The sequence below is a fragment of the Chanodichthys erythropterus genome, chromosome 8 (genome assembly GCF_024489055.1).
Source record: "Chanodichthys erythropterus isolate Z2021 chromosome 8, ASM2448905v1, whole genome shotgun sequence".
Taxonomy (NCBI): Eukaryota; Metazoa; Chordata; class Actinopteri; order Cypriniformes; family Xenocyprididae; genus Chanodichthys; species Chanodichthys erythropterus.
This window is the reverse complement of record NC_090228.1, coordinates 45,901,709-45,927,465: the sequence shown is the minus strand read 5'-3', so window position 1 is coordinate 45,927,465 and position 25,757 is coordinate 45,901,709. Positions and strand designations below refer to the sequence as shown.

Genomic DNA, 25,757 nt, shown 5'->3' with positions numbered 1-25,757 from the left:
CGATGATTCATTCAGACAGTGACTTACCGCCACCTACTGGCAGTTTTCATTTAATATTTAAAAGTATCACTTTGTTTTTATCACTATTGCATATTTCTCTATTTAAAATTGTTTAATTATTATTATTTAAAACAATTTATTTTATACAAGTATTTATAAAGATAAAAATGCACTGGTAAATCAATTTACGGGGGCAAATATTGTCCCATATGGAAAAGGTGGAAGTGGAAGAGAGGGGGTACGCAGAAGGATGTTAAATGCCTCAGGGGGTACTCCACTCTAAAAAGTTTGGGAACCACTGTTTTAAGGTATAAAATATATACAGTTTGAATATAAAAATCATTGTCTATGGAAAGTCCCCATAAAACACAGAAACCCATCATGTGTGTATTTGTGTGTGTGTTAAAGATTTATAAAGTATTTCATTATTCATTTATGTGCAACATCTCTGTTTATGCTTACAAGCTTTTCAAACTCAGAGACACTGAGGAGTTGAGGCGACAAACAAAAAATCCAGCATACAGAGATTCAGTAAATGTGGAGCTGAATGTGTATAAGTGTGTGAGTGTGTGTGTGTCAGAGACACTGTAGAAGGACAGAGTACCGGCTGACATATCCACGTACACTCCAATTCTTCTACAGGAGCCTAAAGGGACATGTATGTCAGTTGACTTTTTATCATGCCAGACAGTGAATCTGTTATCAGAGCAGTTCAGACTCCAGGAGTTTTCATTGAGTCCAAATTGAGAGTCATTATTCCACCCTTTCCTTTTGATTCCTTTATATGTCACTGATACATCAACATCTCCTCTCCATTCAGCCTCCCAGTAACAGCGTCCAGACAGACTCTCTCTACACAGAACCTGAGGACACTCATCAAATCTCTCTGGATGGTCAGGATATGACTGATACTCTTCCAAACATATCACCTTTCTATTCTCATCAGAAAGAACAAGTTCATTGTTTGCTGTGTTTGGATCCAGTGTGAGATTACAGGCATCTGAACATAAGAAGAAATAAAGTTTATAACACAACAACAACAGTCACTAAAGTGTTTGTGTGTGTATTTGTAGACATACATTTGTGTAGTCCTGCTGTAATCCTGAATTCTCCTCCATGATCCACACTGTAAAACACAAAGTGTCACGTTTTGCATGTATGATGCAATCAGTAAACACACACACACACACACACACACACATACTTGAGTTGATCCAGTCTGTATTTTGGATGGTTGAGTTTATCAGTGAGCAGCCTGACTTCTGAATCCCCTGGGTGATTGTAGCTCAGATCCAGCTCTCTCAGGTGTGAGGGGTTCGAATTCAGTGCTGAAGACACATAACCACATCCTTCCTCTGTCACCATACATCCAGACAATCTACAAACACACACAATAGTCCACAAGCCATTAGTTTGACATCAATCAGACATCACTATCACAGTGACCTGTTTGGTTCATTTAGTTGCAGAGGGATAATTCCAAAAAAATTTTAATGCACTAAATAATAGTGAATACACTAAGTAAATGTGATTTCACAACACAACTGTATATTAAACAATTTAAAGACTATTTAAAAACATATTTTAAAACAATCATATCAGAACATATTGTTTGATATAATCAAAATAACGAAATATTTAAAAACATTATTATTAAGAATTTTATAAAATTAAACTCTTTATCAGCCTAAAAAGTGTTGTTGTTATTATTATTATTATTATTATTATTATTTTAATTTCAGGGCATGTAAGCATTTTTAATTCAATTCACATTTATTTGTATAGCGCACTTCACAATACATATCATTTCAAAGCAGCTATACAGAGAATGCATGTCAACATCACAATTTAAAGAATGCAGTTAGCAAATAATGTAATAATTTAAGCAATTAATTTACAATCACTGTTAGCAGTTTAACTGAACGTAGAAGCAATGAGCTCCTGGAAAAAATGAATTATATTAACAATAATAAGGATATAGAATTTAAATGTTCAAACAAAAAAAAAAAAGATGTCAAATACTTAAAATAGAATGTAAAAACATGAATCAGTTAATGTATTCCTTATTTGTAAGTCACATTGAATATAAATTTGTTTCAAAGGCGTTATGTATTTTATCAGCTATTTGGCACCTTTTGGTGTTAATTTAGCAAGATCTGGAAGTTAATGTTATTGTTTTGAAACATTTCAGGTCAACTACCTTTAATAGCCTTAAAGTCCCCCTGTAGTCAATAATTTTATCCCTTAAAACTCATCTTTGATAACCAAAATGACACATTTAAAAAAAACTCTGAAAATACATTTCTTTGTGCCTTAAAATAGCTTGAATATAACTCTACACCCTTGCCTCATTTATTATACATGGAAATATGAATATGCTAATTACCATATTCCCCCTCCCTATCCCCAGAATAAAAATCAGACAATTCATTAAAAATCAAGTCCAGAAGGTTTCAGTGAAAGACTAGAGCAAATACAGCTGGGTTCTAATGTCATATTACAAGCTCACAAGAAATCAAGAGCATCAAGTTACATATTTAATTTGATAAGAATGCAAATGAATATTAATTCTGAATTACCTGAGTATGATCAGCTGACAGTGTGAACTCTTTAGTCCAAAAGACAGCAGCTTCACTCCTGAATCCATCAGGGAATTGTTACTCAGGTCCAGCTCTCTCAGAGGAGAGTGTAATAATTGTAGAACTGAAGACAAACTTTCACAACACTGACCAGTGAGATTACAGTTGGCCAATCTAAACAAAAATAAAGCAGGAATGAATCAACACCAGTGTCATAAAGACGAGATATAAGATATGTTTACAATAATGTACTAAAAACAACAACAACAAAACGTTTTTCTTTTGTGTTTTTCGCATACGGATCCCCGTTCACACGGATCATTCACACAATTAAATATGCTGTATATTTTACACCAGGGCCTGGCAACTCTGGCCCTTAAGATCCACTTTCCTGCAGAGTTTAGCTCCAACCCTAATAAAACTCACTTGCTTGTAGCTTTTTAGTAATCCTTTAGACCTTGATTAGCTGATCAGATGTGTTTATTGTTGGAGCTAAGCACTGCAGGAAAGTGGATATCAAGGGCCAGAGTTGGCCACACTTGTTCTACAGTTTGGTTTAATTTCAAATAACCAGGTTTGTTGAAAACAATTAAAAATTCAATTTTTTTTTAGTCTTGACTAGGGGTGTTCCAATATACCGGTATTGACAATAACCGTGATATTCAAAGCATGAAATATCGATATTGTGTTAATTTAGTGTGTGACAATATACAGGTACTGGCGATAACCACAATATTTAAAATGAATAGGACGCTTATGATATCATATATGTAAATACTCCAGTGCCAGTACCTCGTTGACCTCTCAGGTGGCAGTATTGCACCTTAACGCTGACACCTGTCAAACAAGAAGAAGATGCAGCACGCGCAGCTGTTCCAAGCGGGAGAGTGAGAGGCTCTGAAGTAAAGTAAGCTCGACAGTATGTGAGTTTTTCGGCTCCTTAGACAGCCCAGTCTGCAGGATTTGCCTAGCTACAGTCAGCACAAAGTGAAACCTTTTTACCCACCTCCGTGTCCATCACCCTGCAGATTACGCCATTTTACAGAGAGTAAGTTGCGATTATTTTACTAGTCATAGAATGGGAAATGTTATATTAAACTGTTAACAGCGATTTTCTGTGTTCATATATTTAAATAAAGGGTGATTATTTTAATAAGTACCGCGTTTTCTTTACTCATCTTACTGGCGTGATGTAGCTATGGATACAGTTATATGCCCTCAAAATTCAAGATACACGGGCATTTTTTCCCCGACAAGTTTTTGTCATTATATCATATGATAAGATGTAGTTGTGTTACAATATCACACGAGCAAGAGTGCCGTTTTCCCCAAATCAGCACAAATGCAATGTGCCTTCAACTTATTGTTAAATGAACAATGTGAGTTACATTTTAGACACAGTATTGTTAATATTGTTTTTTCCTTTATTTCGCTAACGAAAATGTCAAAATTATTAACAGCAGAACAGAGCCCCCGTGCAACAGAAATGTTTTTGTTACTGACTGAATCCACATTTAGAACGAATGAATCCGAGCTTCGTTCCTGAATGAATCAGTCATCTGAAAAAATCATTTGAATAAATGACTCACTCACTCATTAAGACAGTGACTTGCTGCCACCTACTGGCAGTTTAGTTTACTTTCATATTTAAGGGACATTTTAATTAAAAAGTTAAAATTAGAAAAAAATCCATATTTAAATATTGAATTAAATTTATGTAGACAAATTGTAAATGCTGTGTAAATATATTAATGTCACTTCTCATTCTGTGTCACGTCTGTATTACAAAGATGGATTTTGTTGATAATGATTTCATTTGATTGGTAACAGCCATAATGTATAGGCTGCTATGCTTGTATGTATTAATTTTTATTTCTTCAGGTCTTAAAAAGCCTTAAATTTGACTTAAAAAATGTGCAGCAACCCTGAAAGAGAAAAACTAAATAAACAAAGTAAAAATTATTTAGACTGATAAATTTCCCCCCCAAGGATTCTATAAATATCGCAATATATCGATATTGTGAAATATTTTGTCACAATAACTGTGGTGTGAAAAATATAATATCGTGACAGCCCTAGTCTTGACAGATGGAGAAAATGTATGAATATCATTAAAACATGCTGGTCAACCTCAGACCAGTGTATCCTGACTAAATATTTCAAATTTCACATTTTATAACATTTGACCACCCTGTTACATGTCATTTTTACAATGGTGGTTTCAAAGGATTAGTTCACTTCGAAATGAAAATTTGCCCAATATCTAGCTTCCGCCAGACCGCCTACCGTATTCAATGTACAAAGAAAGTGTAAAACTCATGCAGTTCTCAAAGCTTACGCAACATCCTACGCCTATCCTATTCAACTTACTGAAAAAGTGTAACTGACATGATGCCAGTTTACACTTTCTTTGTAACTTCAATATGGAAGGTGGTCTGGCAGAAGCTAGGTATTTTACTTCATAACTTTTTAAATATGGATATTTTTTACACAAACACATCACTTCAGAAGGCCTTTATTAACCCCCCGGAGTACAAGTTTATGATGGATGGATGTGGATGAAAGCACTTTCTTCAGATCATACTCATTGATCCTTATCACTGCCATTATAAAGTTCAGATGCGTTAGGATATTTATTAATATTTCTCAGATTATGTTCATCAGAAAGAAAAAAGTCATACACACTTAGGATGGCTTGAGGGTGAGTAAACCTTGGGCTAATTTTCATTGCTATCAGCCGATAATCACTTCTAATGACTTGATTGCGATCTCTCAAAAATGCTAATTTCAGAAAACAATCGCATGCTAATGCATGCCAAAAAAAAAGTATGCCTGCCATAAGAGATATAGTATGACATGGCATGCTTGCAGCGCCACCGTCTCAATCTCTGTTCAGCACTGTTAAAATAATTATAATGTTGTAGCTGAGGTGCATTCATACATCACCCTTCACATGAGCAGAAATATGTTTGGTTGGGTGTTGCACACGTTGACTGGTACAGTATAGCGGACCATTTAAACTGAGCAGTGTTAACTTTGTCTGCATTTTAGGTTGCTGATAAATGGGTGAAATGTAAAGTTAGCAACGCTAAAACTGATATGTAGTATCTGCGTGTGTGAGTGAGGAGCTCATGCAATCAATTGGATTTAACAAAATAAATATAAATATTTTAATAAAATAAAGAAAACGAATACAGCGCATCAAATTAGCGTAGTCTGTACTAGCCCTACTTTATGCACAGTTTTTCTCTTTTGTTTTGTTAATCTGTTAATTGTTTCAATTAAATATATTTCATATAGTCCTAGCCTATTATTTTATTCCTCGTATAGCCTATTATTCAATTTTTTAGGTGCATGATGTGTGAATCCGAATGTTAATTGAGGTAGCCATGTGTGCATACAAATCACTGGAAAGAAAGACAAAAAAAACATTTGTGGTATTTTAACCCTCTGGAATCTGAGGCTGATTTGGGGCCTGGAGAAGTTTTGACATGCCCTGACATTTGTGCTTTTTTTAGTTGTTCATAAACATATTAATGGAAAAAGTGTCACTACACTGTATTCAGCACAAACTAGGCTACAATAATATGTGAGGAACATGTATGTACATGTTTGTGTTTTTGAAGGAATAACATTTATGCGTGGTTATTGAAAAAACAAAAAACTTAAGTCACTGAAATAAGGCCAAAAAAAGTATAGTAAATCTGTGTTTACAATACTTTAGGGTATTGGAGGTTGTAGACTAGAGTTTTTGCTTCAGAATTATGTAAAAATTATGCTGCCTACTCAGGGACGTGCACAGACATTTTGGGGGGCAGGGGCTCAAGTGGAAAAAAAAGGGCACTTATATTTATTAAAAAAAAAAAATAAACCCTTAAATATATTAAGACAACTCCTGACTTCCCTTACACTCATGCAATTGTTTTATACTCCACAGATTTCTACAAAATAATTAATTCACATATAGAGACCATGGTCTTCTTTAGTATTCACTAGGTTTATCACAAGAGAAGGCAACAGCAACTATTTTCAAGCTATATATTTAGAATAAATGACTGCATCTAGGAGAGGGACATAGTTTCACTAATAATTTGTTTAAATCAATAAATCATTTTAATTTTTTTTTTTTTTTTTTTTTTTTTGGTATTAATACTTCTTTCATGAAGTGGACAGTTTTAAGATTGTGGTCCATTTTTGCTGCCATGTCTTTTACTCTAATGGAAAGAAAACTCAACCCTAACCTACACATTTAGATGGTGTTTGTTTTAAGCCTACTACCCTCCATCTGTTTGCATCTGTAGATTTATTCTAAATTAACCAAAACAAGCTAATCAGCATATTTAAACACGTCAATAATTTGTTTTCCTGAACTGTTAATGCATTATATATTATAACAAATGCCGGCAGAGGGCACCAAAAGCGTGCTGATTTTTGTTGTTAGACAGCACAGCACAATCAAATACACGATCAAAGCCAACCATGATTCAAAATATGTTATTAGCAAAAAATAATATTCGGCCACTTCTTTGTGATAGAAATGCTACAGCCACTGTAATTTCTTCAACAAGAATATGTGGACACCAAACATGCAAAGACAGAGCGAGGGTTTAAACTTTTGTTGATGTATTATCATGTGCGTAGATTTAAGAATATAATTATGTAGCTAATGCTGTATTATGATTTTTAAATAGTTTTAATAAACCATGCATCCTTAGAAAACTGTCTAATAATGCGGTTCATGTGCGTCCATGGAATGATCCTCTTCTGGTATTGACAGCCCTACAGTTATCTTCACCATGGTTCAAAACGCAATGCATAGCACAGTAAAATAATTGAAATTATAATATAACATAAATTAGTATCAAATCAGGCAGATGCGTTGATGGTGGTCAAACTATTAATGCAGCGTTACATGTAAAAATAACCATAAATAGCCAAAATTTCAGGTTTGTGAACATAGGCTAGCCTACCTGAAAGAAATGCACGGGATGCATCCATCTAGAGCTTTTTTTCTTTTTCGCTTCTCATCGCCAGACAGCAGTTGCATTTTCACGGGAATAGCTGTCACAAGTTTTCAGCCAGCAGCAAACTCGAGGTGGGGTGAGGAAGGGCGGGGCGCGCGAGCGTGCGGGCATGAATGGCGCGTCGCGGAGTGAGGGCATCTGAACTCGACAATGCCGACCTGATATAGTATTTTTTTAATTTGTTTTATTCAGTAAATATATTTGTTTGACAGGGAAGCTGTGCGCAAAGAGGAATATTAATTTATTTAAAAAAAAGCACCCTAGAAAAAAAAGGGCACTTTCTCTCGAGAAAGAAAAAGGGCAGGTGCTCAAGCCCCTTTTTTGTCTATGTGTGCACGTGCCTGTGCCTACTCCTTCATATAAAACAATATATTGATTTAGTTTTTGTAAGACACTTTTTGCCAAGAAACACAGTATGCGTGGAGGCGTGAATCACCACTGAATAATGGGCCATTCTCACCTGAGAAGACAAAAGAATTGCATAGTAATGAGCTGAAATGACTTGCATATTAATGAGGCATTTCAGTCAGGTAGGCTGTGAAAAAAACCTTCTGTGATGTCTCAAGCTCATCATGCTATATGAAACATACAGAAAAATATTATTACAATATAAAGTAATGGTTTTATATTATACTTTAAAATATAATGTATTTCTGTGATGCAAAGAGTCTGAATATAGGCTTTTAGTTTAAAAGCATGCACATTTGGAGAAATATTGGAGTCTCATGTGATTATGTCAATTTTCTATACAGAGGAGTTATATTTATTTAATATTCATTGTCATTACTATGAGTGCTGGTGTTTTCAATTCATACTTGAAGTCAGAGGGCGCTCTCTGTGCATTTTTAGTCCACAAATTCATCTAAAAGAAGAAGAGGCTATTCCATGAATGGAGTTTCCAATTCATACTGCAGCCGGAGGGCGCTAAAGAAACAAAAACTCATCTAAAATTAATCTATAGAAGAAAAGAAAACAGGAACTAACTGCATGTCTTCTAGAGCTCCCCAACCATGACTTTTACATCCAGATAAACACTTTTCAAGACAATAAATACGAGACAATGAATGCATGTATTGACTGAATTTGTGTCTGAATAGCGCTATATATTGCCTCTGAATTTGCGTCTGAATAGCGCTCCCTCCGTGGGCGTGGCCGCATTAGCGGATAATGAGCTGAATCACGGACTTCTGACATGGCTCTCTTTTCATACAGATTACATAAACACAGAAGGTTTGTTTTCGATTTGACTTACATGATTTAAAACCTGACATCTTAACGTTTTTTTAGACATAAGTGTAATTTTTCTGTGATTAGTATTCACTAAGTTACAGTTAATTTTCTGAGAACTATCAGATTGGACTTCGTTCAGAGGGAGAGGAGAAATCACGCATCATGTTAGTTTTCTTTATTTTACAAAAAGCACAACATTTTGTTTTTACTCTGAGTGTATACAAATAAAAGAAGATATTCTATAGTTTCAATTGATATATTACTTATGTCTCTATGACAAAAAATGACGGAGTATTTTAAGTCTGTTTTGCTGCAACGTGAAAAAAAACCTGCAAAACGCGCCGGCGCGTTTTCAGACCTCAGAGAGTTAAGACACTCATCTGTTCTAATTTAATTTTAATTTGACTTTTTAATTGTGTCGTTTAATGGTTAATGATCGGTTAGTGAGTGATTGTTGGTCAGGAAAATAATCTCATAATAATTCTCCACCAGATTTACTATGCTGCACACAAGTTCCTGCTGATTGAAAAATGTGCGTACACAAGCTGAGACCTGACGTGAGATTAGATTGTAGTCACCGCTCATGTCCACATCGATAAATGCCAAATTTTGCGTGGAAATGTCCTTACACCCAATTTTCTGTTTTATGTTCATTTTATAAATGAGGGCCATTGTGTGTTCCAGCATTTAGCAGACTGAACCTGAAAATATTAATTCTATGGCTAGGGGTATAACAATACATCGATATATGTCAGTTTAAAATGTCAGTTTAAAAATCTTATCAGTTGCTTGTGTTTAAAGCCTTGCAGAAATAAGCGCACACACACAGAAAGCACCATCACAGACAGCGCATGAATAAGCCACTGAATTGAGTCTTCTTTTATTTATTTTTGTGCTACAATTGACAATTGACTTCGTCTTGCTAGAGTTTATTACTATTTCTAAATCATGGTACTTTCTACTGGGTGTGTTTTAGATCACAACACTGGAGTAGAGAGCACTATGAATTGTTTTCTTTACATGCTCAGTAACTGAAATTTAAAACTGTTAAAGGGAAAGGCTCAATAAACTCTTGCATAGATCTAATACACCATGCAACAACATCTTTTCCTTTTGTGTTTTGAACTTTCCAGTGAGAAGCGCTGTGATTCCATGTTGCTTCAAGCATATCATTCTCCCCACGGATGCGCATAAGTGGTTTGCACCCCTCTGTATTGGAACCTTTTATACTATAATACTTTTGCTCAAAGAAAGAATATTAATAGTCTATCTTATAGGGTTGTGTATAGCCAAGACTCTGGTGATATGGTACTCATCACAATACAGGAGTTACGATACGATATATTGTGTTATATTGCGATACTGTAAGAAAGGAGATATATTTTAAAACCTGAGCAAAAACTTTATTTTATTTAATCAAGACAGTATAATTTGCATGTATATCCGGCTAATTTACATCAACCAGAGTAAGTCTATCATCTTGTGAGCTGAGTTTGCTAATGCTAACGACATGAGTTTACGTTCTGAGATAACATACCATCTAGTGGCTCCAGTCCAGAGGATCTCCTACTCTCAATCCTACCTCAAGTCTACCTCTTCCTGCCTGCCATGCTGCAATTCCCATACCCAATCTGGTTCCACTGCCTTCTCTTCCAGCTACTTGCTCAGTCAGGGTTTTGTACTCATCTCACAAATTTTTACTTGTTACAAAATGACACTAATAAAAAAGTATTTTTAAATAGTAAGTTGGTCACAGCTATCAGACAATGCAGATCTGACATAAAATCTGATCTCTACAAAATACTTATGCATACACATATTTGAGTATATAGTGAATATGTCAAAGTCACACCTCAATATGTTCAGTTGACAGTATGAACTCTTCAGCCCAGTAGAGAGGAGCTTCACTCCGGAATCCTGCAGGTCATTGTTCCTCAGGTCCAATTCTCTCAGAGGGGAGTTTGATGATTGTAGAGCTAAAGACAAACTTTTACAGCACTGACTAGTCAATCGACAACCTGCCAGTCTGAAAAAATAAAGGATTCAGTAATTAAAATGTCAGAAATAATTGACATCTGACTGCCATTTACCATTTACATACCTTTCTTGTTAAATAAATCTTATACTATCAATAAGCCACCAATTATATTTTGGAATCATTCATAAGATACATTTAATTTATAACTGAATTATATAAGCAAAATTAAAGTGTAATTAAATAGCACCAAGAGAGCAACAAAAGTGGAAATATCAAAAGGATGAAAAATTAATGGGCAGACGATGCAGCAAAGATTGAGGTAAAAGGGAAAAAATCATCAGTAATTAAAGCAGTAGTGAAAACACAGGATTCAAAATCGAACAATAAGTCCAAACCAGTTTGTTAATATTCATAGCTTCCGAGTCTACAGGCTGCTGAAACCCTTGACAAAAAAACAAAATCTGGCCCAGATTCCATTCATAGAGACATTAGGCACTTTACTGTTTTCTTTCTTCACAATCATTTTCTCCTATTCAGAGTTTACACATGCATGCCAAAAACCTTTTCCTTTCCCTTACATTTTCTCTCCTTCCTTTTTTCATTTTCTTTGAGCTTTTTAATCTCTCACCAGCAGGGCTTGACATTAACACCCGCCAACCCGCCAAATGTGGGTAGATTTCAGCTGTGGCGGGTAAGACAGCCACTCCCACTAGCCACTTTGGCGGGTTGAATATAATTTCAGTTTACAGCCAAATGATCGTCGAAGATCGTCGTAGCACAAAATTACAATCCAATCACACAGTTCGTTATTTACGTGCAGTTAGTGAAGGAGGGATAGGTGGAATTGCGCTGAATGACACACAACAGAAGCGCTCTCTCGCTCTCGATCAGTTCTCCTCGCGCCTGAATAGTCAAATACACGTGCACACAGATGTCTAAATGTCCATCGCGTGGAGTATCTCGCGTGAATACAGTTGGTTATGGCTTAAGTGGACGTAAACAGGTGGGTAATAACTGAATATGCGTCAGTTAAGTCCATGCATTCAGCAACCCGATTAAATAGGCCTACCTGTCTGTCATTAATGTTAATCAAACAACAAAAGATGTTAAATAAACCTACTGTATCTGAAAAAAAGATTATTTTTAATTTACTATTGTTTTTGTAATTTGCTTATTTGCTCTTTTATATAGCCTAACACAAATAACTTATAAAATTCCACCTCTTGCCCACCTGTACATACCAGCTGATATACAATGTAGTCTTGATTTAGGTGGTCAATCTGCATTTAAAAGTTTGAAAGGGTTTTAAATCTTTTAAATCAAGTAAAATGACTCAAAATAAAGTAATATAAGCATAACAAAGTCAACTTTAATCATATAAAATGTAATTTACCAACATCAAAATTGTGGCCAGTGAAAATGCTGAGTGGCTAGTAACTTTGGAAAACCACTAACCACAGTGGCTGGTGAGCAAAAAAGTTAATGTCAAGCCCTGCTCACCAGCACAACTTTGTTTTATTAAAGGGACAGTGTTTTCTACAACAAATAGAATTGCTACAACATGATAGGTTAAACACATCTTTTAGGTTACAAATGCTGCAGATGCACTTGAAACCACTTGACAAATTAGATAATCTGTAAGTAGTCAGCATTCAAATACACACGAACTGTTAAAATACAGCAAAAACTCTATTACTGACACATTAATGATTGAATATTCAGTTTTCAGCCAGTAATACATTGACTGCTCATAGATTGTGCACGTCTAATAGTAAATGTGAAGGTCAAACCTCAGTATGTTCAGTTGACAGTGTGAACTCATCAGTCCGTCCGAGAGCAGCTTCACTCCTGAATCTTGGATGTCATTGTTACTCAGGTTCAGCTCTCTCAAATATGTATTTGATGATTGTAGAGCTGAAGACAAACTTTCACACCACTGATCAGAGAGACCACATCCATCAAGTCTATAAAAAAGGACAACAGTGCAATGAGTAGGAGATGGATATTAAAATCATGTTTTTAATATTCTGTACATGACAATCTATTTAATGATCACAAAGCTTTCAGTCCTGGTCCTAAAAAGGCTGCATCCACATAAAGTGTATCCTTCACATCCTTCAATAACTTACAATTCCATATTCATAAGAATTAGTGGAAGATTCTGGTTTCATGAAAAAAGTCATGTTAAATTGTACATAATGTAAACAATTGGGATAGCACAAAGTTGTCATTCACTGTATTACATTAATAGAGAAGAAAATAATATTTTTAATATAAAGTTTTTTCCCCAATTAATTTTAATAGTATTTCCATGCAGTGACCACGGGGATGGAAACATTTATGACAGTCATGAACCCTTACTGCACAGTCTCATTAGCCACATTTCCAAGGCAAGGCAATGCAAGTTTATTTATATAACACATTTCATACACAATGGTAATTCAAAGTGATTTACATGAAAAGGAAACAAATACATAAGAATGAAAATGTAATGAAAAAAGGAAACAAATACATAAGAATCATAAAAGATTGATATAAAATGCATAAAAAGTGGCATAAGCCGTCACTTACATTCTGCCACTCTGGTTGTTGTGCGTGCCTTTAATTTTGACCACGGCAGACTTTAATTTTGACAGCACTGAGAATGGCTTGCCAATGTTTTGCATACATTTGGCCAATCAATGTACACTTACGTTGTTGAAAATACCCTACTTTGAAGTCGGAGCCAATTTAGATCCCTCAAACGACATTTCTAAAACTAATAATTTTCTGTTCATGCAGTGTAAATGTGCCAAAATGCGGTTACTTCCAACATTAGTTATAGGAACTATGAAAAGGTTCCTCTGGTGTGAAAGCCCCTCTTCTTGATACTGGACTAATGTATCTGCATATGTCATAAATTACATATACTGTGATTAACTCATATAACTCATAACTCCTGTTCTCTGTCCGTGAGCTCCCACTGTTGCTCTGCCTGAATGGATAGCGGTATAGTGAAATGTGAGATCACTCAAACCTCCTCATATTGCATGATTTTGTGAAAAAGTAATAGAAATGTTAATTTGTTCTAAAGTAATGTTCCTTAAACATTTGATATTTTATCAAAAAAATTTCAAAATGTGTAAGCCTTTGGACTTAAAATCTTTAATGGATCTGATTTGTGCACTCCTGTGATCACAAATAAATGTAAGCAAGCAACTGGAAAAGTATGTGTGTGTGTTTTCTTTGATCCAGCATGATTGATGTTCATTCCTGACCGGTGCTTAATTTGTGAATTCTGAGGTCCCGGAATGACAAGAGAGGAAGGATCCAGCAAGTTAGTGGGGTAGGGAAAGGTAATGGAACATAAAACTGCCAGTAGGTGGCGGTAAATGTCTAATTCATTCCATTTATTCAAACAGTTGATTAATTCAGAACTGAAGTATTGTGTCTAAAATAAAACAATATTAATTGCCTGGAAAATCCAGCCTCACCACTGTAACAGCGGATGAGTCTGGTCGGCCATTGAATCAATTCGATTTCTAGGGCAGAGCAAATCCGAGCCTACAGGAAGTGGAGTAAACCAATCAGAGAAGGGCGGATATGACGTTAGCAAAGCGACAAGAGAGTCAACAGTGAAAAGTAAATAATTAATGTGTTTTTGGTCATTTAAAACTGAATTCACGGCTGAATAGAACAAACTCTCCGGTCTCCCGTGCACAATCTTTGTTGATATTGAAGGGACTTTCGCCGCACTAGAGTGACGCTGTTTGCGTCACTGAAATAAACTAAAGTGACTGCACGGTACGGTTTGGAATTGACTCGAATCGCGACGGAGGGCGGACTGACCAGACTGATATATCTTGAGGAAGATATATCAGTCTGGCCTTGCCAGGCAACAATATTAACTTCTTAAATTTTACATTTCTCTTATCTACATATATGCATTTTAAGACATTTGAAGGCCAAAAAACTGGAAAATAATAGCTTTAAAATCTCTCCTTGTCATCTCCATCACTTTCTTTTCCACCCTCAGTCTAAATTATCATTGGCCCAGTTTCACAGACAGGGCTTAGCCTAAGCCAGGATTAGGGCTTAGTTCAATTAGGTATTTAAGTAGCTTTTATAAACGTACCCTAGAAAAAAACATTATGGGTGTGCATCTTGAGACAACACGATGGCACTGATATATTTGAAGATATTTCAGTTACTTTCAGTTAAAACAGCTCAAACATACACTTTAGTCTAGGTCTAGCTTAGGCCTATTCTGTAAAACTGGGGGTTTTGACTATTCAAAGCTGAGCTTTGGCCAATAGTCTTTTCATTTTCATCTGTGTCAATGTAGAAAGTAAACATATGGTCAGTTGATATTTATATATTTTATTTATATATTTATATAAGTTAATTTACTGAAGGCTACCAGGAAAGCTAGGTTTAAGATAAGTTTATTAAATTAATTCACAATATGTGCATTTATTATTAATCAAATGACTAATATATGATGAAAATGGCTTTGTTATTGTTTCTTGACCCTTCACATTGACAGTTATGCTACTACTAATTATTACATGAATCACGTAAATTATAACTACTATTCAATCCCTGATTATTTTTGTTGGCTGTTTAATATTTCAAGCAACAGTTATCAAAAAATGGGTAGTTTAGCAACTTACATCATATTTCGCACTTTATGACCACTAACTGAAGCTTGAATTCGCGCTCAGCAGCTGTCGTGAACATAAAGCCCGCCTAGATTGATTTGACTGGTCCTCTCAAATATTTTAACATTGACGACTGGTGACAGACAGCTGACAGCTCAAAAGAGAAAGTCAGTTATCTTAAAGCTGTGCAATATCCTTGCAGCACTAGACTGAATACTATATTAGGCAATTATTTAACAACCTTCATCAACTGTATGAAATGTCAGATGACCTATATAGGTCTGGGGGCAGGGCAAGTGTGTTAAATGCGTTAAAATTATTTTTTCCCGTAATTAATCTAATTAACGCTTTAAATTGTTAGCCCTAATTTCAACAATGAATTGGGGAAACATAATTTTATAACTAGATATAGAAGTTAATGCAAAAACTGCCCTATGTGCAATTTAAATGTATACATACGTTTTTTTTTTAATGATTATTATTTGAATGTTGATGATTATATCTAAAAATTAATAGCAACTGAATTTAATAGTTTGGGCTCTGTTGTTGATTGCAACCTTCAATATTATAGTAATGTGCAAGCAAGGGCTCCCTGTATAGTTTACAGCATTAGCAGAGATAGTTTTTTATCCTTAACATTTTTAATTATAACTGAATTAAATTAAAGACAAAAGCCCTATTCGGACAGTAATTGATTCTCATGTGGACGTCTGTAAAAATAATATTGGCATTGCACCTCATTGATAAAACTTGGCATTCGGATGACAATGTATTCATGGTGGAGGAGCGCTCATGTGTTTGGATGATTGTCTGATGTGAATAAAATGGCACATGCTTTAATGAGAATAAATTCATATTTAATAATTATATCCTATTTATTACTTGATTATTTAAATCTCCTGTCTAAAAATAGTTGAAATGGTTTTGTCTTGCATTTTATCTCAAATTATGTCATTTTAAAAATGGGGAATTTAGCAGAAATAAGTTAATGCAGCCTCTTATTTACAGTAGGCTACTTGAGGTAAGCATGAAGCTGCTTGGTATAATTTTAATGCAACTGTATATAATAGGCTAATTTTACATATTTTAAAATGTGCTTCCAGAATAAATGCCCATTTGTGCTTTATTTCTCTTTCTTCTTTTTGTTCTTGTTTGTGGAGTGGTGATGAAATATTGTTCTTGTAAATACAAAATTTCAGCAAAAATGTATCTTTAAAATGTGTGCAAACTACAGCGAAGCTCAACACTTATCATACGGTGCTCCGCAGTGGCCAAAAAGGGTTTCAAAAGTGAATTTTGTATTAATCTCTTGTTATAAACTCAGAGATGTGGATTCGGACGGCAATTAAATTCCCACACGACCTTGGTGTTTGTCAAAAAAAAACAGTAGGTAATTCGGCCGGGGTTTTTTATGCTGGTGTTAGGAGAAAAACACTGATGTTCTGGGTTCAGAGGGCAATAACATCACAGACTACCCCCTGTAAATGGTGAAAATACCTTACGTCCCCCTGAGAAACAATTACCATTTGAATAGGACTAAATACACAGTTTGTTCTAAACCACTGTTTAATAAAAAAAAAAAAAAAAAAAAAAGTTTAGTTCCCTTTCAAGGGAACTCGCGTTGCGTCGAGAATGACGCTGTGGGAACGCTCTACGTAATTGCGTCGTGAAGCACCTATGAAATCAGTCCAATGGCGTGACGGAAGGTGGGTGACGTCATGACCAGGAAACTATAAAGCAAACCCAGACCAAACAATGTTAGCTTCTGTGCCTTCAGCAAGCGCTTTATGTGAAATTGTCTGTCTATTTATTGTTGTTTGTCCACAAGCTTAAATTTATCTAGACAGGAGTATAATGGCGAGCAAACAGCAGTTTGTCATGTGTTTCTCCCTGCACTCGCTGGGTGCTCGTCAGCTCTCTTTTGGGCTGACAGAATTAAAAGCATTCATAAAAATGTCCCGAAGTGTAAGAAAAGCATGCACTATCAGGAGTTTTTAGGTCCGCTCCCGTTGGCTTTATTCTCGAGGGAATAAAAGTCTAATGCAAGGCTCAGATCTCGCGTTTGCCGAGGCAACGCGTGGATTACGGTCTGCAGTAAAGATCAATGGCTCGGATCTCGCGTTTGCCGAGGCAGCGCGCAGATTTCTGGTCTGCAATAAGAATATAGTGGCTCGGATCTCGCGTTTGCCGAGGCAGCGCGCAGATTACTGGTCTGCAATGAAGAATGGCTCGGATCTCGCGTCTGCCGAGGCAGGGCGTGGATTACTGGTCTGCTATAATATCAAGGGCTCGGATCTCGCGTTTGCCGAGGCAGCGCGCAGATTTCTGGTCTGCAATAAGAATATAGTGGCTCGGATCTCGCGTCTGCCGAGGCAGCGCGTAGATTACTGGTCTGCAATAAGAATATAGTGACTCGGATCTCGCGTTTGCCGAGGCAGCGCGCAGATTACTGGTCTGCAATGAAGAATGGCTCGGATCTCGCGTCTGCCGAGGCAGGGCGTGGATTACTGGTCTGCTATAATATCAAGGGCTCGGATCTCGCGTTTGCCGAGGCAGCGCGCAGATTTCTGGTCTGCAATAAGAATATAGTGGCTCGGATCTCGCGTTTGCCGAGGCAGCGCGCAGATTACTGGTCTGCAATGAAGAATGGCTCGGATCTCGCGTCTGCCGAGGCAGCGCGTAGATTACTGGTCTGCAATAAGAATATAGTGACTCGGATCTCGCGTTTGCCGAGGCAGCGCGTAGATTACGTGCCTGTAATGTATATAAATATTTATGTACTTTCGGAGGGAACTGAGCAGACGGGAGTTTCCCTTTCTCGCTTGTCCCTATGATCGCTTGCAAACTATTACGAGCTACAATTCTTTTTGTGTTTAATTTCAGCTAGGACTTTCAGCATGTATTCTTGTGTGTTTGTTTACTGGCTGCATTTAATTTGAGAATTAAATGAAAATTTGTCTGCTTTGAAAAGTTTGTGTCTGTATGAGAATACTACATCCAGCCTATCATCTAGACCGTTTTTACTTGTCTGGTTGATATGGCTGCATTTAATTTTTTAGAAATTAAATGATAAATACTTTTCAGAAGTTAGACATCTGTATTAATACACTATATTCAGCTTTTCATCCAGACCGTTTTTACTTGTCTGTTTGATTTTGGCTACATTAAATTCTGATGAATTAAATGTTAATTACTCATCTGTTTGGGGGAATCAGATGTGTGTATTAATACACTATATAACAGCCTCTCATCCAGACCGTTTTTACTTGTCTGGTTGATATTTGGCTGCATTTAATTTTGAGAAATTAAATGACAATTACTTATCTGATTTTGGGGAAATCAGATGCCTGTTTTACTCTATTTTCTGCCTTTAGTCCAGACTGTGTTTACTTGTCTGGTTGATTTGGCTGCATTTTAATTCTGAGGAATTGAATGGTGAATTCCCGGGGGGAAATGGATAACACCTCATTATACGGTGCCCATCTCCCTTTGGCGCTATTAGCTGAAGTCTCCTCTGGGTAAGACGAATCTGAGCATCGTCGTTATCGCGAAGAAGGCTTCGGTGAAGAGGTTCTGACATCAGTGGTGTCAGACCTCTGAGGGCATCCCCTCCGGGGTAAATGGGTTACACCTCACTTCACGGTGCCCATCTTCCTTCAGTGCCCTCAGGGGGCATTTCTGCCAACCCCGCCACCTCGGTGCTTTGGGGCGCAGAGGTCCCCAGCGAGTTCTAGTTCGGTTGTTCCCTGCCGGTCTCCCGTTTCAGGGCACCAAATTGGCTACTCAAGTTATGTCAGAGCCCAGTCTCGAGAGGCTGGTTCTCTTTGTACGAAGTCTTTTCGGGGTAAGGTGGATCTGAGGACCGTCATTATCTTCAAAAAGGCTGTGAGAGGGCAGTCCCCTCCGGGGGGGAAGTGTTCGACACCTCATGACACGGTGCTCATTTCCTTTCGGTGCCCTCAGGGGGCCATTCTGCCAATCCTGCCACCTTGTGTGCTTCGGGACGCAGTGGTCTCCAGTGAGCCTATATCTCAGTGTCTGCCTGGAAACGTAGCCGCGCTGGGATGCTCGCCCCCTCTACGGAGGGTCTCACAGCAATCAATTTGGCTGTTCCCTGCCGGTTCGCCGCTTCAGGGCACCAAATTGGTTGCTTGAGTTATACCAGAGACCAGTCTTGAGAGGCTGGGTTCTCTTGGCCTCTGGGGCAATATGGTTAACACCTCACTATACGGTGCCCATTTCCCTTCAGTGCCATCAGGGGGCCATTCTGCCAACCCTGCCACCTTGTGTGCTAGGGGCTCAGCGGTCTCCGGCAAGTTCTAGTTTCGGTTGTTCCCTGGCGGTCATCCACTTCAGGGCACCGAACTAGCTACTCAAGTTATGCCAGAGACCAGTCTTGATGGGCTGGTTCTCTTTGTATAAGTCTCCTGGTGATAAAATGGATCCGAGGACCATCATTATCTCCAAGAAGGCTGTGAGAGGGCAGTCCCCTCCGTGGGGAAGTGGTTTACACCTCATTACACAGTGCCCATTTTTTCCCCTCTGTGCCCTCAGGGGGCCATTCTGCCAACCCTGCCACCTCGCGTGCTTCAGGGCGCAGCGGTCTCCAGTAAGCACATATCTCAGCGTCTGCCCAGAAACGTAGCGGCACTGGGATGCTTGTTCCCTCTGCGGAGGGTCTCAGAGCAAACAATTTGGCTGTTCCCTGCCGGTTTGCCGTTTCAGGGCACCAAATTGGTCGCCTGAGTAATACCAGAGACCAGTCTCGAGAGGCTGGCTCTCTTGGCCTCAGAGGGAAAGTGGTTAACACCTCCTAATACGGTGCTCATTTCCCTTCAGGGCCATCAGGGAGCCTTTCTGCCAACCCCGCCACCTTGTGTGCTTCGGGGCGCAGCGGTCTCCAGCGAGTTCTAGTTTCGGTTCTTCCCTGCCGGTCATCCGCTTCAGGGCACTGAACTGGCTACTCAGAAACTCCGGAGGCCAGTCTCGAGAGACTGGTTCCCTTAGTAGATTTTTGACAGCATGAAAGACTGCCAATATATCTCAATGGGTCCTGCACTTGGGGGTTCCTGTCCTCAGTGGTAGGCCCTGAGCAGGCTCTGGTTATGGAACAGGAGATAAACTCTGCTGGGGAAGAGGATCTTTAAGATGTGTTCATCCTCCTCATCATATTTTATCGTTCCATAAAAGGATGGGTTGTGTCCAGTTTTTGATCTGTGCGCTGATGCGATTCGGGACATAATCAGATCCGAGGACTTGGTTTGTCACGATAGATCTGTGGACGCATACTCCCATATTCCATCCTTCCTTTCGGCCTAGTCTTGTCACCCTGTGTTTCTGGCTCAAAGTGTGAGCAGATGGCGGATAGGCATTGAGATGTCATCCTTGCCGCATGAAAGTATGGGGGGTTAAGGCTGAGCGCAACAAAGTGTGCTTTCTCCATTTCAGAGGACCACTTTTTCAGGCGTGGTGTGGGATTAGATGACGATGCAGGCACCAGTTCGATCCACAAAGCTGTAAGCAAGATAACTAGGCCAGTCACTCACACTCAGACAGTTGCGAGACTGTTTGGTCTGATGGCAGCTGCGTCCAACGGGATACCTTTTGGCTTGCTGTACATAAGACCTTTGCAGTAGTGGCTCAAGACCAAGGGGTTTCCTTGAGGGGCAACCCGTTCCGCATGATTAAGTTTTACGCGCAGGTGCTTCGTACTTTGGTTTTGTGGAAGAGGTCTTGGTTCTTGTCCCAGGGTCCTGTGCTTGGGAGCTCCTTGTCGTCGCGTACGCTTACGACAGATGCTTCCCTCACGGGCTGGGGAGCGATCATGGATGGTCGCTCAGAGTCTGTGGACGGGTTATCATTTCTCCAGGCACCTGCCTGTTGATGATGACTCAGGCTCTACATCCCTGGGCACCAGATTTAGGGAGTAGACATCCTGTCGAGACAGGGGCTGAGGCCTGGGGAATGGAGACTCCACCCTGGGGTGGTGGAGCTCATATCGAGGTGCAGACTTGGCTGAGGCTGTGTCTGTACATGGTTTCCCTGATCGTTCTACTCCCGGGAGTTCTGGAGAGCAGAGTTATGGAAGTATGGGTTTGACCTCTGAGGAGGCCCAACTCATAGACTCAGGTCTCTCAACTGAGGTTGTAAGACCATGCTAACTCCAGAGCTCCCTGCACAAGGAAACTGGCAGAATCATCAGCGGGATCCAGTTACTGCCCGGCTTGTAAAGTGCTGGAATTCTGCAGAATCGATTCTCTGCAGGGTTATCCCCCTCCACTCTAAGGGTTTACGTGGCGGCCTAGCTGCTTACCACGCACCTTTGGGTGGTGTCTTTGGGGAGAAACCCATTGGTGTTTCCTGTGTGGTGCGTCGGATCAGGAGTATGGCGGCTTTGGAAGCCTTTTTATAGGGGTATCCCTACAAGAGGTCTGTGATGCGGCGGGCTGGTCCTTTCCACACACATTCTTCAGGTTTTACAACCTAGATTTGGGCTTCACCCCTGGGTCCCAGTTGCTTTGTCTTAGTTGTGCTCGCCTGTTTTCACACAAGACAGGCACTGGTCAGTATGGCTGCGTGGGTATAAACGTTCCCACAGCGTCATTCTCGACGCAACGCGAGTTCCCTTGAAAGGGAACGTCTCGGTTACGACTGTAACCTTAGTTCCCTGAAGAGGGAACGAGACGTTGCGTCGCCCTGCCATACTTCCGGCATGCCTGTGATCGACTTGCTTCGGCCTATCAGAAGCTAACATTGTTTGGTCTGGGTTTGCTTTATAGTTTCCTGGTCATGACGTCACCCACCTTCCGTCACGCGGTTGGACTGATTTCATAGGTGCTTCACGACGCAATTACGCAGAGCGTTCCCACAGCGTCATTCTCGACGCAACGTCTCGTTCCCTCTTCAGGGAACTAAGGTTACAGTCGTAACCGAGACGTTTTCTCACCCTGCTGTACTGAACTGTGACTTCAAAACTGACGTACCAAACTGTCATTTTTGCACACCCTTACACCCCTACTATATATGGCCTATATATGCACAATCTCAGTCAGGCTTCCGTCCAATTATTTTGATGCACATTTTGAGAATGTGCATAAGAAATCCTGAAAGGAAACAGCTGAAATGCAAAATAAAGTCTCAGAATTATAGACATTTAATGCACTAGATGCAGATTATCTTGAGTTTTGCGTGAAGTAAAATGTGAATGGATATAGTTTATTCGCATACTGATGATGATGAGTTGTGACCATTTGTGCATGTAAAACACCATGGCCCAACAAAAGGTCTGATCTTGGCACATCATCCTTCCAACATAGCCCTTGACATTCATATGGAATTTGAAAGTTTAAACTCTAGCCATATTAATTTGTGCATGGGCTCTTGCTGGAACAGAGGTTGCCACACTGCCGACTGGGTAAGCCCAGCTGTTTAAGCCCCATATAAGATATTTTATTTATTCTTCTGCATCTTCTCGCAACATTTAATAAAACAATGTCCAACAGCACAAATAACTCTCCCAAGCAATGGGCTCCATCATGACTAGAGGTTCCCTCAATGTGCATAAAATACTCGTAGTGGATGAAAATGTGCAACGATTCACCTTTTTTTTTAGTTGAATATTCAGAAAATAACATACAAACTACAGGAAGGATGCAGTCTCAATATTGTCCAGGCTTGTAATTGCGAAGCCCCATTGTACATGTCTTCCTTATTTAACACCTGATTCAGATCTTCAGGCTAGGGAAATTAACAGAGTGTGTCAGATAAGAAAGAAATACAAAATGTGTAGTGCTGTGGGTCCCCAGGACCAGGATTGAAAAACCACTACCAAAGCTAATACACTGTATGACAAGAAGCACACTAAAAACAGTTCATGATTGATTCATTACCTGTCTGAAAACCCTAACAAAAGCACATGAGATTATGAATATGGAGGTGAGCTGAAAGTATGTGATGAAGCACAGCTGAAGACTCTTCATCCTCATCACAAGTTATGTTTCCATCACCCCGTTTTTATGCGCATTTTGAAGTATTGCATCAGAAACGAGCGATGGAAATGCCAAATTTTGGACTTGGGCGAAAAAGAGTTAATGCCAATTATGGGCAATGGAAATGCATTTACTGAATAAATTCTGACATAGCGTACATTAAACCCATGTGACTAATCATAATCAGCTGTTTCCACTGTTGGTGTTGTAACAGAAAACTTTGTTTGATTCCATTAAACTCAAATGACACTAATGTGCCTCCATGAACATTGTTGGGAAACTATTATAAATTGTGTGCTTTGAATTCTGACTGAGATTATAACCAGTTTCCACATTGCTGTGCTTCTACTCCCTATTGTTTAGTGTGGCTTCAACTGTTTATATCCTTTCTTTTTCAATACCCATAAAAAAATATGTAATTATTTACACATTTGTGTATATAAATAAAAATAGGGTTATGGTTCCATAGATGAATTATTTTGAATCTCAACTACATGTAAATAGGTTTATTTTGTGATCCCATTAATAAATACTCACAGAGCTTTTCTGCAGTTCATCACAGCTGGCATCAGTCTCCATTTATTCTCATCTGATGTGTTGTAGTTCATGAGATCAAATTCATCCAGCACCTCTTCTGACATCTGAAGTATGTAGGCTATTGCTGAGCAGTGAGCAGGAGTGAGTTTCTTCTCTGAGACTTTGTCTGATTTCACAAATTCATGAATCTCCCTGTACAGAGTCTGATCTTTGACTTCCAGCAGACAGAGGAACAAACTGATGGATCTGTCAGCTGAGAGACCGTAACTTTCTTTGATTTCATTTTTAATGTACTGTGTGGTTTCTTTAATGCTCTCTGAGCTAGTCTCTGTGTGTGTCAGTAGATCCTGTAAGAGTTTCTGATTGGACTCCAGTGAGACACCCAGCAGGAACCGCAGAAAAAGATCCAGATGTCCATTTTCAGTCTGAAGGGTTTTATCGACTGCTGATGATAGTAGTGCAGACATGTTTTTCGTAGAGCTGTACTCATGTTTATCATTCAGAAACAACTGCAATGGCTCCATGTTCTTTGTCAGATGGCAGTAAAAGATATAGAATGCAGCAAGAAACTCCTGAATGCTCAGATGTATGAAGCAGTAGACTTTCCTCTGATGAATCGCAGATTCCTCCTTAAAGATCTCAGTGCAAATCCCAGAATACACTGAGGCGTCAGTGACGTCTATGCCACTCTCTCTCAGGTCTTCCTCATAGAACATGACATTGCCCTTCATCAGCTGTTTGAAAGCCAGTTCAGCAAGTTTTACAATCATTTCTCTGTTGGACTGCAGGAATTTCTCAGGATATCTCTCTTCATACTTCTGATTCTTCTTGTTGATCTGAATCAGGAGGAAGTGAATGTACATTTCAGTCAGAGTTTGAGGGATTTCTGCACTCAGATCTTCTTTCAAGAGCTTTTGAAGCACAGTGGCTGAGATCCAGCAGAAGACAGGAATATGGCACATGATGTGGAGGCTTCTTGCTCTTTTAATGTGTGAGATGATTCTTCTAGCCTGATGCTCGTCACTGATTCTCTTCCTGAAATATTCCTCCTTCTGAGGCTCATTGAATCCCTGAATTTCTGTCAGACGGTTGATGTATTTGGAGGGGATCTGATTGGCTGCTGCTGGTCTGGAGGTGATCCAGATTAAAGCAGAGGGAAGCAGTTCTCTTTTCATGATGTTTGACATCAATACACTCACTGATGAAGTCTTAGTCACATCAGAAACTTTCTCACTGTCTTTAAACATCAGTGTGATTCTGCTTTCATCCAGACCATCAAAGATGAACACAACTTTACACTCCTCATAAATCTTTGAGTTCAGATCTTTAAGTTCAGGATGAAAGTCCAGCAGAAGTCTGTGAAGACTGTACTGATCATCTCGAATCAAGTTGAGATCTCGAAATGGAAGCACAAACATGAAATCTACATCCTGATTGGCTTTTCCCTCTGCCCAGTCCAAAACAAATTTATGCACAGAGACAGTTTTTCCAATTCCAGCGATACCTTTAGTAAGAACAACCTTTATTTTGTCCTTCTCATCACATCCTCGTTCAGGTAAGGCTTTAAAAATATCATTGCAGAAGATTTGAGTGTTTTGTGAATTCTTTATTCTGGGTGTTTTCTCCATCTGTAAAACCTCATGTTCTTCATTCACTCCTTCACACTCTCCTTCTATGATGTAGAGCTGTGTATATATATTGTTCAGGGGCCTTTGATTCTCTTTATGTTTGATTCCCTCAAATAAGCTCTCATACTTGTTCTTCATGCTGGTTTTGTGTAG

At 38.7% G+C, this 25,757-nt stretch overlaps 1 protein-coding gene across 1 annotated transcript; it reads right to left on the bottom strand.

The window, feature by feature from the left end:
• Positions 1-458: 458 nt before the first annotated feature.
• On the bottom strand, positions 459-25,757 carry LOC137025327 (NACHT, LRR and PYD domains-containing protein 3-like). The gene is made up of 7 exons (XM_067393327.1): positions 23,977-25,757; positions 12,602-12,775; positions 10,686-10,859; positions 2,580-2,753; positions 1,205-1,378; positions 1,080-1,126; positions 459-1,000 (listed from the first exon to the last, which is right to left on the bottom strand). The coding sequence occupies exons 1-7, from the start codon at positions 25,740-25,742 to the stop codon at positions 459-461; spliced, it is 3,051 nt and encodes a 1,016-aa protein (XP_067249428.1). The 5' UTR covers positions 25,743-25,757.

Excerpts from the sequence above, each read along its gene's own strand:
- LOC137025327 (XM_067393327.1), bottom strand. The coding sequence starts at position 25,742 with ATGAAGAACAAGTATGAGAGCTTATTTGAGGGAATCAAACATAAAGAG. Across the intron at positions 2,754-10,685 it reads TGTCAACTGAACATATTGAG|ATTGGCCAACTGTAATCTCA; the intron begins GTGTGACTTTGA and ends ATTTTTGTTTAG. Across the intron at positions 1,001-1,079 it reads TACAGCAGGACTACACAAAT|ATGCCTGTAATCTCACACTG; the intron begins GTATGTCTACAA and ends TCTTATGTTCAG.